This window comes from Arachis stenosperma, chromosome 6, assembly GCF_014773155.1.
Source record: "Arachis stenosperma cultivar V10309 chromosome 6, arast.V10309.gnm1.PFL2, whole genome shotgun sequence".
Lineage (NCBI taxonomy): Eukaryota > Viridiplantae > Streptophyta > Magnoliopsida > Fabales > Fabaceae > Arachis > Arachis stenosperma.
Window position 1 is genome coordinate 128,421,190 of NC_080382.1, and position 16,621 is coordinate 128,437,810.

The 16,621-nt window shown below is 25.5% G+C and overlaps 1 protein-coding gene across 1 annotated transcript; it reads right to left on the bottom strand.

Moving 5' to 3' along the window:
* Nucleotides 1-859: 859 nt before the first annotated feature.
* LOC130932431 (triacylglycerol lipase 2-like) lies at nucleotides 860-10,952 on the bottom strand. The gene is made up of 9 exons (XM_057861754.1): nucleotides 10,800-10,952; nucleotides 7,640-7,756; nucleotides 5,632-5,772; nucleotides 5,257-5,367; nucleotides 4,180-4,323; nucleotides 3,609-3,649; nucleotides 1,917-1,996; nucleotides 1,278-1,373; nucleotides 860-1,182 (listed from the first exon to the last, which is right to left on the bottom strand). The coding sequence occupies exons 1-9, from the start codon at nucleotides 10,950-10,952 to the stop codon at nucleotides 860-862; spliced, it is 1,206 nt and encodes a 401-aa protein (XP_057717737.1).
* Nucleotides 10,953-16,621: the final 5,669 nt, after the last annotated feature.

Here is a 16,621-nt window from a genome sequence, read left to right on the forward strand (position 1 = left end):
ATACCAATCGGATGCGAGATGGAACTTCCTTGGTTGATGATAGGTCAAGCATCCGTTGGTCCGGCAGGATGACGAGGCTGGAAAGCGTGAGGGTGGTACCTGTAAAAGCACTCTGACGCCCAAATCAGAGAGTTAGAAAGGTAAAAAATGGATGTGTAAAATTGAATGATCATATTTAAGAAAATAATTAAGCTCCTTTTTATAGAAGGTGTAAATTATTTTATCTATTGAAGAGATTTTGACTATTCCCAAATTTAACGGATTTGTTGAAATTTGGGACTCACTTTAGATGGACAATTAGTTGAGGGCTCATGAAATCCGGGAGGTCGGATCTGTAACAAATTTATTTTACATAATTAAAAAGAAAGTATTAGAATAACAGTTGAGTTTTCTTTGTCTGCATATGTTATGTTCTTTGAGTGCGGCTCTCTTCTGGACCTGTGCTAGTGCAAATATTTATGCACAGGGTTTTTTTACACAATTAATTGATTTAAAAAAAATTATATATGAAACAAAAACCTTTTAAAAAAATGAACAAATAATCTATACTAATTCGAATTTGATGATCCCAAGACATTTAAAACTTATGTCGGTCTAATTGAAAAAATTAACATGGTTCACAACATAATATATTAAATAACTTTAAAAAAATAGGGTGTTTTCATTTTAAAATTTAAAATGAAAAATCTAAAATATATATTCACATAATATGACACACACCATCATATATCATTTTGCACCAATCATTATTGCGTAATACAAATTTAATCATTAGATGACTTATATTCAACTCGGTGATGATATATTAATATATATAGGCTAATAGCCTAGTACATGGCATGGTCTCTCCTCAAGTTAATTAATTAAATCTGTTGAAAAATGAAATGACAGCATTGTACACTATGTCTTTGGCATTGACCCCCATAATGAAATCAACATGAGCATAGTCCTTGATGAACTGAACACTAAGCTTATTAACATCATGAGACTTTAGGGAATCAAGTAAAGTTTTCACATCAACAACATCAGAAAGAGCATCTCGACCACCATAGCTGAGAAATAGAGGTAGGTCATGAGGGATATTAGATAGGTTGTAAATTGGAGGGGATGTTTTTCCATAGATCCTAATATTTTGGTCTCGTCTCCCATAATTAAACTTTGCCACAACCCCACTTCTAACAACTGCAAAAAATAGTTCGCAAATATTTAATCATTTTTAGATTAAAATTCACAAATTATTTATGGCAATATGTAATTACTAATGAACTACTACGTACTCTGGGCGAAGTGTATCAAATTCTTTGTTGATGTTGACTGAGGTTCATTCTTCAAGAATAGACTAACAGCTGAAGAATTGAGGCAACAATTATTACCTGAAAAAAAAAATTTGAGTGTAGATAGTTATTAAAATGTTATGTCTAATTCAAATTCATTACCCTGCATTTGTGTATATTTAATTATTTATATTTATCGTTTTATATATTTTTTTTCTAAGAAAATATAATAATTATCCAACAAAACTAATGAATATTTTATTATATAATAATTAGACTCTTTATATTCAAATAATCAAAGTCTTTTAACACCATATAATCAAATTTCTTATGATGAATATAAAAAATTAGTTAATTATTTCTGTTTTTTTTTATTTTTTTATTGTGACTTTATCATAAATATAAATCTAATTTGATTGTATTATTTCTGAAGTTTTGTAATAATAAGTGTAAATCAAATTACTTAATTATTTATAAAACTTAACTAAAAAAAGTCAATATATGCTTATTTTATATTTAATATATATTTATATACAAAAATAACTCATTTTTAGTGACAATGTAATATAATTATTTTTTTAATTGTTTCTATTCTATCCAGTGGTTGAAATCAAATTAATAGAGTATGGTCAAGGTCAAAACCGGTTATAGCAGTGAACAAGTCGGAACAATCAACTCCAGGCTGAGCGCAAAGTTGCTTGAGAAAGGATTGAAAAGGTATCCTATTAAAAAATTAAAAATTAAAAATGCATTATACAACACACATAAAAGTTTTAAAAAATATATCTTAAAAGACAATAAAAAATAATTTAAAAATCACTTTTTTTTATTTTGTAATTACCTTGTACTTTATTTTGTGTTATTTAATTACTGTTAAAATAATTAAATAATATAAACATAGTAAATGTATAATTAAATTAAATTAAATAATTTTAGATTATTATGTCTTTAATATAAGGGGGTAAATATTGTGTTGGTCCCTAATATTGAGGGTCAGAATCAAAACCGTCCCTGATATAATTTTTTATTTAAAATCGTCTTCAATATTTTTTTTTGTATTAAAATTGTCATTTTTAATAAAAAATTTTTCTAAATGACAAAAATGCCCCTTTTTTACCTAAACCCTAAACCAGTTCACTCTTCTTCTTCTTTTCCACTAGTTCACTCTTCTTCTCCATTAACAAATTCAAAACTACAAATCCTTCTTCTTTCATTAACAAAATTTAAAACTACAAATCATTAAATACAATTAACAACAACAACAACAATCACAAATCCTTACAAAATTAGAAACTGTGATAAACAACGTCAAATTCTTCAAATCCAACAACAACCACATATTCAAAATTAAAAAAAAAAGAATAAAAAAAGCATCAGCATCCAGAAGCAATCCAAAAACAACATCAGAACAAAACAAAAGAAAAAATTTTCTTCAAATCCAACAACAACAACAACAATAGATTCAGATTTAAAAAAACAAAAAAACAGAAAATGAAAAAAACAACAACAATCCAAAAACAAGAACATAACAAAAACAAGAACAAAGATTAGAGAAGGTGGTTGCAGTAACAACAGCGACGTAAGGAGGGAGCAGCTCGGCAGTGACTTCCTTCAGCCTTGACGAAAACCTTTGAAAATTAGAATTTGTGATTAATTTAAAAATTAGATATTGTGATGAATAAGAACAGAAATTAGACACTTGAATCTTAATTTGCCTATACAGTGACAGTGGAGTTGCATGGTGGTGGTGGCAGTAAATCTGAATAGTAGAGAGTAGGGAGGGAAGGGAAAGGGAGGCGCGGCGGTGATGCTGAAAATGCGAGGAACACAACCACCACCACCACCACTACCTCTCGACGACAATGAGGAACAAGAGGCGAGAGCGAGGTCCAAGTGCGGTAAGGCAAGGGCAAGGCGTGGTGAAGCAAAGGCGAGGGGGAAGTCGAGGCGAGGTCGAGGAGGAGGGTGTCTGCGACGACAACGGCGAAACTTTTTTCTTTCCTTCTCTCTCAATCTCTACTCGCTTCTCTCTCTTCTCTGAATGAAACTGAGAAGAAGTGAAGAACAAAGAAGCAAGGCTGCTTCTCTCTCTCTCTTGATATAAGATAAAATCATTCAAAAGAACGATTTTAATACCAAATAAAACTTTGGTTACGATTTTAAATAAAAAATTATATTAGAGACGGTTTCTATTCTAATTCTCATCATTACGGACCAAAATAATACTTACTTCAATAATAAAAAATACATAAATTACATTACATGTATGAAATGTGATAGAGTTGAAGTATACATAACCAGACGGCTATTTTTGTTTTGTTCTTAACTTCTTACCCTCTTGTACTGAATTCCGCTATCCCCAATGTTTTTATGAGCTATTGGGCAAAAGAGTGAAAGACAAAAACAAGGTCATTTTACCATGTGTACAGTGTTATACAAGTTATAAAATTCATAAAATTAAACAGGAAAACAAAATTTCTTGTATGCCCTTTACAATAGCTAGTTATATGTCATAAAAAGAGAAAAATACTATAGAGTTATTAGAATTTATTTTTTTTTATCATCAGTTAACTATCAATATTTAAAAATATGGAATAAAGTATGTTATTAGATTATTAGACTATAGTTAAATGATGAACAAAAATAATAAATTTTTAAAATTTTTAAAATTTTTTATAAAAAAATTATGATACATATTACTATAAATAAAATTTAGTATAGTTCTGTAAATTAATGCACTTAGCTATGCTGTTTGTTTGAATATATTAATAAAACAAAAGAAGATATAGAAACATTTTTTTATGATAGTAGTAAAAGATAAATAAAGGAGATGTATGTTGATGAGTATTGAGATGAATTAATTGTTATATGGCGTATGAATAATAAGTTGGTTGTATTTAGTTACCTGATCAAGAAATAACCTATCTGCAACATTTAATAGTTCAGTGGTCATATGACTCAAATAGGCTATGGGGCTCAATAATGCCGCTGATTTTAGTTTATTCACCAATTTCCCTTCCGAGAAGGAAGTCAAAGCTATCAATGTTCCCTGCCAAACATGTTCTTTAATTTCCCAGACAATACACTATTGTTATTCTATGTGATTATTTATTCTCATCACGATATCCATGGCTGTTGTAATAATTTGTAAATTTGTTTCAATTTAATTCACAATTCCAAGTACACTAAGTCACTAGTAACCGCCAAACTCTTAATACTTAATAGTTAATAATTAAGATGAATAAATTAGTAATAAACAGAGTTATTTTGGTAAAAAAAATTGTAATTATAGATTTTAATGAATGTGTAAAACTGTAAATAGTCACAATGATAGATGTAATTAACTAAACCGTGTTCTAAATATATTGTTCAAAAATTAAAAAATTTAATATATTAAAATTTAAAGTTTATACATTTTCAATATTTTATTCACAATATCAATAAAAAAGTGCCACATTGACAATGCAAATTATAAAAAAATAATTTTTAAATTAATAGTATTCAAATTTTTATAATAAATTTAAAATAAAAATAATTTCGAATAATTAACTGATATTAATAAAAAAATTAACTCCATTACTTTTCAAAATAGGTAACATAAGTAAATTCAAAGTTGAAAGAGTTTAAAATCTTCTAAAGTAAAAAAATAATAAAATAAAAAAATAAAAAATTAATTATTATTAAATTTATAATTTTTATAAAATATATATTTTATAATTATATTGTGTGTAAATTAAAATTTACTAAATAAAATATGTTAAAATATTAATATACTTTAAAAATAAATTAAACAACACATATATTTATATACAAATACATAATAATTAATTTTAACTATAAATAATATTTTTAATATTTTATTATTTTAATTTAATAATAATTAATTCTCTATTTTATTACTTTATTAACTGTTTACTTGAAAAAATCTCGAAGTAAAACTGTAAAAGTAAGCAAGCAAGGAACAAAGTAGGTGATGTAGTACCTGTGAATGGCCGATATAATGAATCTTTTGTCCTGTATGGTTGGACACATACTCCACAACAGCACGTAGATCATAGCTACCCAGTTCATCCCACGACCAATTCCAGTACGCCTGTGTTGTTATTCACAAAATTAAGATTAGGTTTTAACGTAAATTTTCTAGTTTTATATTTTTTTAATTTTATGAGTTAATTAAATAGTAAGACATTTAAATAAGGTGAAAACTGCAATCGATCATCTAATAACTCTTAAATATAAATTTTATGTGAAGTCAATTGCATCTGAATTTTCACTTTTAAATAATATTAGTTTAAAGATAAGAGACAGTAGTATCCAAGTTAAGAAATAAAAAGGGGAGAGAAAGAAGAAAGTAAACCGGAGTAGAAGGGTCCAATGAGATATGGCGGCGGCTGAATCTGGTGCCTCTGGTGTTAGAAATCCAAACATCGAAGCCGTTATCAGCTAATATCAATGGCAGGTTTTGTTCTGGACCGTTCAAAAGCCATGTCATTCCGTCCTGCACCCACGTATACATATATACTTTAGAGTGAATACTCTATTTCACTTTGGTAATTACTTCAAAAGGATTGAGGCTTTTAAAAAAAAATATCAAATTTGACTCTTGATATTTTTTGGATTGATTAGTCTATATGTTAAAAAAAATAATATTTATTTCTTTATATAAAGACTAATCAGTTCTATAAAAATAAAATTTTAAAGTTAGATTGAATTTTTTTATCAATAATCTTATTGTCTTTTAAAATAATTATCAAAAACGAATTAAATTTTTTTATATATTTTATTATTTATTTATTTATTTCTTAAATTTTATTATTTCAATGCGCAAATAACATCATAACTGGCAATTGAGACGGTGCACAATGCGCATGCATTATTATTAAAAAGAGATAATAAAAAATTACTATAAATAATCTAAAATTATTTTATGTAATATTTATTAGTTATCAGTAGAATAATTATATAATTCAGATGTAATAAATATGTATTATACATATTATGTTAAAATAATTTTAAATATAATAGATATTGTGTGTAACATAATCAATTGAAAATAAAAGACCACTATATATATGTGTGGGACTAAAGTATAGATAATTTAATAGATTTGATTAAATTTTTATTTAATAAATTTTAATTATTAATTTTATATAAAAATAATTGTATATAAATTTTTATTAGAAATTATAGAATACATTAATCAAGATAAATTATTTAAATAAATTAATTGAATATAAAAATTATTAAATTATCTTAAATAAAAAATAATATTTTTATCCTCTTATTTTTTATATAAATCATGGGTTTACTATTAATTTTAAAAAAATTATATAAAACTATGATAATTATTACAATTCACGCATTCATATTCTCTGTAGTGTCTAAATTCTTCCTCTAAATCAGTAGCAAATTGTAAGGAACAAAAAAAATTAAATACAACAAGAACAAAATTAAAAAATAGTAAAAATTAACCAAATTCAACTAATAATATAAATGCAAAATTTTTATATTTTAGATACGTAATTTTTAGAAATTTTAACATTTAAAATTCTTATTAACTAAACTTTATTATTTCTCTAATAAGAACGGCCATTTGTCTACACATCTATATATACTATGAGTAATATTAGTGAGTTAATCTTTTTCAGATAATAAGATTAATCAATTTTTTTAAAATTATTTTATTTATTTTAAATTTTGGACTCTAAATTATAAAATTTTAATTTTAAATTCTAAATTATAAATTTTAAATTTTAAATTGTCAAAATAATTTAACTTAAAAAGACTAATATTAATCAATTAAAAATTAATTTTCTATTTTCTATAATTTTTTCATATATTAGATAGATGTAACTCAAGAAGTTGTGGTTCAACCTCGTTATTACTGCATAACGCCAACTGGTAATTTTAGTAAAAATATGAAATTCAGTTTTCTGAATAAATAGAAATATAGAATATTATAAGTTTCATCCAAATGCACATTTGACCTTAGCTCGTATGTGTGAAACTATATATATACTTTTCAATAATAATTTGAACACGTATATCTTAGTAAGTTCATATTATGTGAAATTAGTAATTATCGCGCTAATAACCAGCATTTTCCACAAAAACTAATATACATATTTAGGTAATTAAACTTCACTTTAAAATAACTAATAATAATCTCACTAACATATTTATAATGACACACTTAAAATTAAACTCTAGCAAATACAATGCAGTATGATGTCAATTATATATTTTGCTAATAAAAAAATGTATGTATGTGAATTGACACGTTATATATGCATGATAGGCAAATAAAGAGTCGTAATAATTCAAGAATAATATATAGTAGGGTGTTTATTGTGTGCACTACTTACCACTAATATTCCATGCTGAATTATCACTGGCTGCTTCTTATTATTATTATTCCCATTGCCACTTCTACCTTCTGGGATTCTTTGGACGCTAAGAATGTACCCATCTGCAGTTGTAACCTGAGAAAAAAAAAAAAAGAAGAAGAAGATATTGGGTAACGTTTACCAAATATAGTAGTTTCTTTCAAGTTAATAAATAACCTCTATGTCTCCCACAATTTTAACATAACCATCACAATTCACAAATATATACTACAAAACATTAAAACTTAAAATTAACGGAATATTTTTTTTTAAATATATACGAAAGTTTTATGGTGGTATTGATTTTGGTGGCTAAAAATGGCGTAAGTTTGACCAACAAATAGAATATTGACATATGATAAAAAAAATATTCTCTCTCTTATAATTTTTTATGATTATTTTTATCAAAATAATTTCTTATAATTATTTTTATAATTATAAAAAATAATTTAAAAAAATAAAACTAAAATAATTTTTAATTATATTTATAATTATTATTTTATTATTATTTTTATTTTTAAAAAATAATTTCTTATAATTATTTTTGCTAAAATGATTTTTTATAATTATTATTTTTAATAATTTTTAAAAATAATACCAAAATTATTTTTTAATTATTTTTATTATTATTTTTTTTATCAAAATAAATTTTTTTATAATTATTTTTTCTTTTTGTAATCTTGAAAAACTAAAACCAAAATAATATTCTCTCTTATAATTTTTTATGATTATTTTTAAACTAACACCAAGAGAGAGAATATCATTTTGGTGTTAGTTTTTCGAAATTACAAAAAAATAATTATAAAAAATTATTTTAGTAAAAATAATTATAAAATTATTTTTAAAAATAAAAATAATAATTATAAATATAATTATAAAATTTTTTGGTATTATTTTTTTAAATTATTTTTTATAATTATGAAAATAATTATAAAAAATTATTTTGATAAAAATAATCATAAAAAATTATAAGAGAGGGAAAATTATTTTGATTTTAGATTTAATTTTTTTTATCATATGTTAATATTCTATTTGTTGGTCAAATTTATGTCACCATTAGCCACCAAAATCAATGTCACCATAGAACTTCCCAAATATATAATAAAAAAACCTAATTCTAAAAATACATGGTCAAAGAACTAACACTAAAAACATGTAATTAAAGAGGTTCTTATGAAAAAAATATTTTATTAATTTTAAAAAAAATATTTTTTTAATTTTAATATTTTTTACACAAAAATAATTTAATTATAAAATTAAAAACAGTATAAAAATTCTACTAAAAAATTATAAAAATTAAATTATAAATTTAGTAAAACTATAAGAACTAATAAAATAATTAAATTTTTAAAATAATAACATATTAATTTCAACAAAAATTAAAGACTAATTTGTTATTTCTTAAAAACAATTGTAGATGATTTAAAAGAAATATGAGATTGATTTTTTTGAAAAAATAAATTTATTTAAAAATTTAATCTTAATATATTATCAACATAAATTAATTTTACATATGCATTGGATCGTATAATGTCACGTTAAAAGAAAATATTTTTATATTAATTACATAAATAATAATATTATTGAATAATTAAATAAAATATTTTATATTATCAATACATTAAAATTAAAAACAAATACAAAAAAAGCATTATAATAGGACATGTCAAGTCATGCATTGCATATTTGCATGTTAACGTGGGAAGGACAATGACATCATGAGAAAGGACAAAAGAACTTTAGATTGCACAAATGTAATTTGGTTTACTATAATTGCCACAATTTATGCATAAATCGAGATTCGATTTATTTGTTTTCACTATTTTAACATAAATTGATTCAATGCAATTGGATTTACATGTTTATGGTAGATTCGAATTTACTAAATACGATTTACATGAATTGAATAAAAGATATAAATGTATTAAAATTAGAAATAGGACATTTATGTAAAATTTTTCTACCATCATTTTATTAATGTAATTTATCTTATCAAAAATATTATTTGTACACTAAAATTAACCACTAAAATTAGTCATCAATGTATTTGTATATAAATATATATGTGATTTAATTTATTTTCAATATATATTTTATATTAGTGGCTGATTTTGGTAGCTAATTTCAGTGTACATGTAGCATAACCCTTATTCTAAATTTGTCTATTTTTCCAACAATATATATATATATATATATATATATATATATATATATATATAAATAAGTTAATTATAATAAAAAATTAAAATTAAAAATATTATAAATTTGAACAAAATTAAAATTAAGAGAACTATTTAGATAAAGACGTTTAAAACGTCTTTTTTTAAAATATTTTTTAATAATTAAAATTTAATATATATAATTAATTAAACTGTGTTATTTTTGTCAAAATTAAATTAGATAAATTAATTTAGCCAAAAAATCAATGAATTATACCTTAAACTGATCTAAATTAATATTTTTTTATAAAAATAACTACAATATTTTTATTATAAAAAATAACTAAAATACTCTTATTATTATTATTATTATTATTATTATTTGAAAACTCTAAATCTTAATCCTTCTCTTCTTTCTGTGTCATTATAAAGTTAGGATTTAGAGTTTTTAAAATTATATATATATGTATAATAAAAATATTTTAGTTATTTTTTATAATAGAATTATTGTAGTCATTTTCTATAAAAAATAATATTTATGTAGATTGATTCAAGATTTGGTTTATCAATTTTTTGCCAAATCAATTTATATGATCTAATTTTGACAAAAATAATATAATTTAATTGACTATAAGTATTAAATTTTAATTACTATAAAATATTTAAAAAAAGATGCTTTAAGTTTCTATTTGATTGGCTCTTTAAAATTAATTATAAGAATTTGACTTTTCTAATGTCTGAAATTTGGTTTCCTACATGTTTAACTAAATTGACTTTTATGTAGGCGAATTTCTACGTTTGACAATGGTTAAATAATGTTGCCGCTTATAAAAAACGTCACCTAAAATCTAGGGCAACATTTTCAACCTTTGGCAAGGTGATTATATATCTAAGCTGTCGAAGTGTGGTATCATATAATAAGCAACGTTTTTATGCACATGTCTTTATTATTTTCTTAAGGCCTCTGTTGTGGTTCTTACTTGGAGTTCTTGGCACTTGTAACCATGAACAACAACAGAAGAGGCACATATGCCATCACCTAAGGAGCCACGGCTAGAGCTCTGTGCTCCTGAATGAAGCACAGAAGATGAAAAGAAAAATAAAAGCCACAGGGTAATAGCCAAGAGAGACATAATAATAATAACGGTTTATTATTTTATGCTTATGAAGGTGTGGGGATAATTGAGTAGTAGATAGAGAGAGAAGGGAGAGGGGTGTGTGAAATAATGAAAGAGAAATTAGGAGGACAAAGGAATTGGAAAACAGACTTGGTTTCTGATTCTCATGTGTTTTACTCTCTTTAATTTATAGTGTTTTTTTTATGGTTTTCTCTTTTCTTTGGGCGTTTTTGGGAAGTCGTTGAGGGGTCCACTAATATTTGGAACTTCTTCCTTAGGGCTATTGGTAACTCACAATGACTTAATTAGATTAGAGTTTAATAAATCAAAACTGTCCAACAATTAATGATTTTAAACTAAAATAATACTCCTGTTATGATATACATGGTAGATGCTCATTTAATAAATTGTGACTTCTTTTACAATTTGGGCAGCTAACTTTTTTAATATAAAAATTAAACTTATTAAGACACAAGATTAAATTTAATTACGGTTAAAAGCACAATTTTTATATGCATATAAATAAAAGTGTGATTTGAAACAAATGACATACAACAATAAAACAAATATTTCTCTCTATATCACAATATAAACTTTCTCTCTTTATTTATCTGTAGTTTTAAGTTATAATAATTATAATATTAGTAAATAGTAAATATAGAAATTACTACTATTATAATGAGATAAGCGTATTGGTAAACATTAATATTAGAGTCTTATATTTATATTTCTCTATTTTATATTTATTTTTTTCTTATTTATTTATTTTACAATACCTTATCAACACAAGATTTCAATCAAATTTTAGGAAAACTCAGGTAACAAATTTTTATTATGTCGAAGCTCTCTCATCTTGAATTTAATACTCTTGATATATCTGGAAACAACTATTTATCATGGATATTAGATGCTGAAATCTATCTTGATTCAATGAATCTTGGAGATACCATTAAGGCTAAAACTAATACATCCCAAAAGGATAAAGTGAAAGTCATGATCTTCCTTCGTCGTCATCTTGATGAAGGATTGAAAAATAAATATCTCACATTAAAAGATCCTACAGATATGTAGAAAAAGCTTGAAGAAAGGTATAATCATTAAAAGATGGTGATATTTTCTCAAGTTTGATATGAATGGACGCACTTGAGTCTACAAGATTTTAAATTCATAAATGAATATAATTCAGAAATATTTTGAATTACCTCACGAATGAAATTATGTGGGAAAAAGATAACTGATAATGACATATTAAAGAAAATTTTCTCGACCATTCATGCCTCGAATGTGCTCCTGCAGCAGTAGTATCGAGAAAAAGGATTTAAAAAATATTTTGAGTTAATTTCTTACCTTCTTGTTTCTGAACGTAACAATGAGTTGCTTTTAAAAAATCATGAAGCGCGCCCAACTGGCACCGCCCCATTTTCTGAAGAAAACATGGCAAATCATAACCCCAGAAAAGGTAAATGACAAGGTTTTGACAAAAACATTATGGAAGGAAGAGTAATTATATTCACAAGAAAGGATCTCATCAGAAGTGGGATAAAGAAAAAAATAATGCGCAAAATAAATCAACAGAGGATAAATATTTTCGTTGTGGTGGAAAGGGTCACTGGTCACGTACCTATCATACCCCAAGGCACCTAGTTGATCTTTATCAAACATCTTTAAAAAAGGATGACAAAGGAAATGAAACAAATTTTGTTTCAAATGATGCTAAAAATTTCACCACTCATTATGATGTATCTGATTTCTTTGAAGATTTTGAAGGAAATATTGGTCATTTGATCAATGATAGAATATTTTAATATGTGAAATTGTTGAATATTCATGTAAATAAATAATGTAAGAAACTTATTATTAAATTTTATTTTTATGCATCTGAATTTTAAATATGATGTATAATAAAATATTTATGAATTTCAAAATTACTAAAAGTGTCAAGATAATAATAATAAAGTTTTTAGTACATACTATATTTTTTAGAAAAATATTTTCAATCAGAAAAATAATTTTATGCGCATGTACTTCTACTTATTTTATTATTTGTCTTTCAAGAAAATGGCAAGGACATATAGTGAAGATGTTTACCTTGCGGATAGTGCAAGTTTGCACACCATTCTCAAAAATAATATATATTTTACTCATCTTATGCCAAAATAAGAATATGTTAATACTATTATTGGCTCAGTCAATGTGATAGAAGACTTTGGAAGAGTTATAATTTTGTTTCCTGAAGGAACAAAATTCATAATAAATAATACACTATTGTCTACTAAGTCTGTAAGAAACTTAGTGTGTGTTTGGATTGTGGTTGGTCAAACTGGAGTTTGAATAAAAGTGATTTTATAAAATTGATTTTGGGTAGAAGTAAGTTTGTGTCAACATGATTTATGTTTGGCAACTCTATACTAAAATTGATTTTGATAAAATAAATATTGTTTAGATAATATTAGTTAAAATCACTTTTTTGTTATATAATATGTTATAATGTTATATATATAATTTTTTTATATTTTTTCTTATATGTTTTTATATAGTATATTTTTAGTATTTTTAGTATTTTTTTTAGTGCACTATAATTTTTTACTATTATTATGTATAGTTAATTTTTTTGTTTAATTTCTTTTACCTAATGAGATCAATAAATGATATTATAAAAAGATAATAATAAATATAATGCACAAAAATTACCATTATAAAAATATATAATGTCAAATAAAAAATTTGTAAAAAATATAAATAATAAATAATAGAAAAAAGAGCTCATATAAAGAGAAATAATAAGAATTTTATAAGTAATACAATAATATGTATAAAGGATAAAATTGGTAAAAGAAAAATAAAAGTTAAATGCCAATGGCTAAAAGCCAGTTAGTGCAACGCAGAAGTTAGAAATTCTTGCTTCTTGTAAACGTGGTTTTGTAACCAAAATCACTTCTGCGTTTATAGATAAAAAAATTAGCCAAACCAAAAATGGAAGCGTTCAAGAAGCTTTAACGTACTTTTCCTCTTTCAACGTGGTTACCAAATACACCCTTATTGAGTTTCAAAGATATTCGCCGAAATGGATATCATATTGAAACTATGAATGAGGAAAATCATGAATACTTATGTATCACAACTCATGATTTAAATAAAAATGTTATATTAGAAAAATTACCCTCACTTTCATCTGGGTTATATTATACCAAAATTAGTGCAATTGAATCACATGCCCAAATGAATTCATAACTTGGCATGATCGATTGCGTCATCTGTGAATAACCATGATGCAAAGAATTATTGAAAACTCGTATGGACATTCACTAAAGAATCATAATATTCTTAAAACTAGTGAATTTTATTGTGCTGCATGTTCTTAGGGAAAGTTAATTTTAAGGCCATCACCAGTAAAAATTAGATTTGAGTCTCCTGATTTCCTAGAAAGGATTCAAGGTGATATATGTGTACCTATTTATCCACGATGTGGATCTTTTAGATATTTTATGGCCCTCATAGACGCATCTTCGAGATGGTCATATGTGTGCTTATTGTCTTCTCGCAACCTGGCGTTTGCAAGATTACTTGCTCAAATTATTCGATTAAAAGCACAATTTTCAAAAAATCCAATCAAAGTAATTCGTCTTGATAATGCTGGTGAATTTATTTCCTAAACTTTTGATACTTATTGTATGGCTAATGGAATAAGTGTTGAACATCTAGTAGCTCATGTTCACACACAAAATGGGTTAATAGAATCATTTATTAAACGCCTCCAATTAATTGCTAGACCCTTACTTATAAGAACAAATCTCCTAACCTCGGCTTGGGAGCATGCTATTTTATATGCCGCAGCACTTATTCGTTTGAGACCAATAAGTTACCATCAATTCTCTCCTATGTAATTAGCTTTTAGTCATCAGGCAAATGTTTCCCATTTAAGAATATCTGGGTGTACAATATATGTTCCCATTGCACCACCTTCTCACACCAAAATGGGACTCCAAAGAAAATTAAAGATATATATTGGATATGATTCTCCCTCTATGGTATGGTATTTTGAGATACAAACTGGGGATGTATTTAAAGTCTGATTTGCAGATTGTCATTTTGATCAATCAAAATTTATAACATTAGGAGGAGAGAATAAGTTTCTGAAAAGGAACTTAATTGGAATGCAGCATCCTTGATGTATTTGGATCCTCAATCAGGGCAATGTGAACTAGAAGTTCAAAAGATTATACATTTGCAAAGAATAGCAAATAAATTGCCCGATGCATTTTTCGATACAAAGAGAATAACCAAATCTTATATACCACGGAAAATACCCTAATTCGAATTGATATCCTAGTCGGACAAATAGCCACTGAAAAAAATTCACGCTAGAAGCGTCGCAGGCCTATCGGTTCCAAAGACAAAAATTCTCAAAAAAGAAAAGAGATAAATACTATTCCTATTGAAAAATACATAGTAAAGACATTACAGTTATCCAAAATTCTGATATAGTTTTAACGCTAGAAGACATTCAGGTACTTGAAAATTGTGAAAATAACGAGATCTCAATAATTATGTCTTTACAGGAGAAAAATGGGACCAAAATAAGACAATTGTCGATGAAATATTTGCATATAATGTGGCCTTAAATATCATGCATGAAAGTAAGGATCTTGAGTAAAAAATAGTCGAAAAATGTTGACAAATAAATGATTGACCAAAATAAGAAGAAGTCATGAAGGTTGAGTTAGACTCACTTATAAAACGTGAAGTTTTTGGACCTGTAGTCCGTACACCAGAAGATGTAAAACCTGTTGGATACAGATGGGTATTTGTGAGAAAATGAAATGAGAAAAATAAAGTTGTACGCGACGAAACTCCACTTGTGGCACGAGGTTTTTCACAAAGGCCCGGTATAGATTATGAAGAAACATATTCCCCTATAGTGGATGCAATAACATTGCATTATTTGGTCAGTTTATCTGCATATCATAAACTACATATGCATTTAATGGATATAGTAACTGTCTATTTATACGGATCATTAGATCGTGATATCTATATGAAAGTCCCTAAGGCTGCGTTTTTTTCTGAGAATAGAACAAGACAAGATACTAAGAATAGGACAGAACAAGACACTGATGGACAGAGACACAAAATTTTGTATTCTTGTATTCTGTTTGGTGATAAACTAGAACAAATTATGAAAATCCAATTTATTCTAATTTTTTTCATTCAAAAAATTTGAGGTGAAAAATATAATAATAAAAAAATATAATTATAAAAAATTAACAAGAATAATGAAAGAAAAAATGAAAAATAAGTTGTGTCCCTTGTTAGTGTCTCTGTGTCCTTCCTATCAGGATGGACACAAAATACACTAATTCAGTATCTCTGGACACATTGTCTCTGTCCATGCCTCATCTATCAAACACAATTTTGTGTCTCTGTGTCCATGTCCAAGTGTCCTGTCTCTGTAAACGAACGCAGCCTAAAGGACTAAAGATATCTAAACCATCCAATAAATATTCGCAAGGTTATACTCAGTCAAATTGAAAAGATCTTTATATGGTCTAAAGCAATATGGACGAATGTGGTATAATCGTCTTACTAAGTATTTGGCCAAAAGCATATTCAGGAATGATGATATCTGTCCGTATATTTTCATAAAGAAATATACATCTTGATTCATTATAATTGCTGTGTACGTT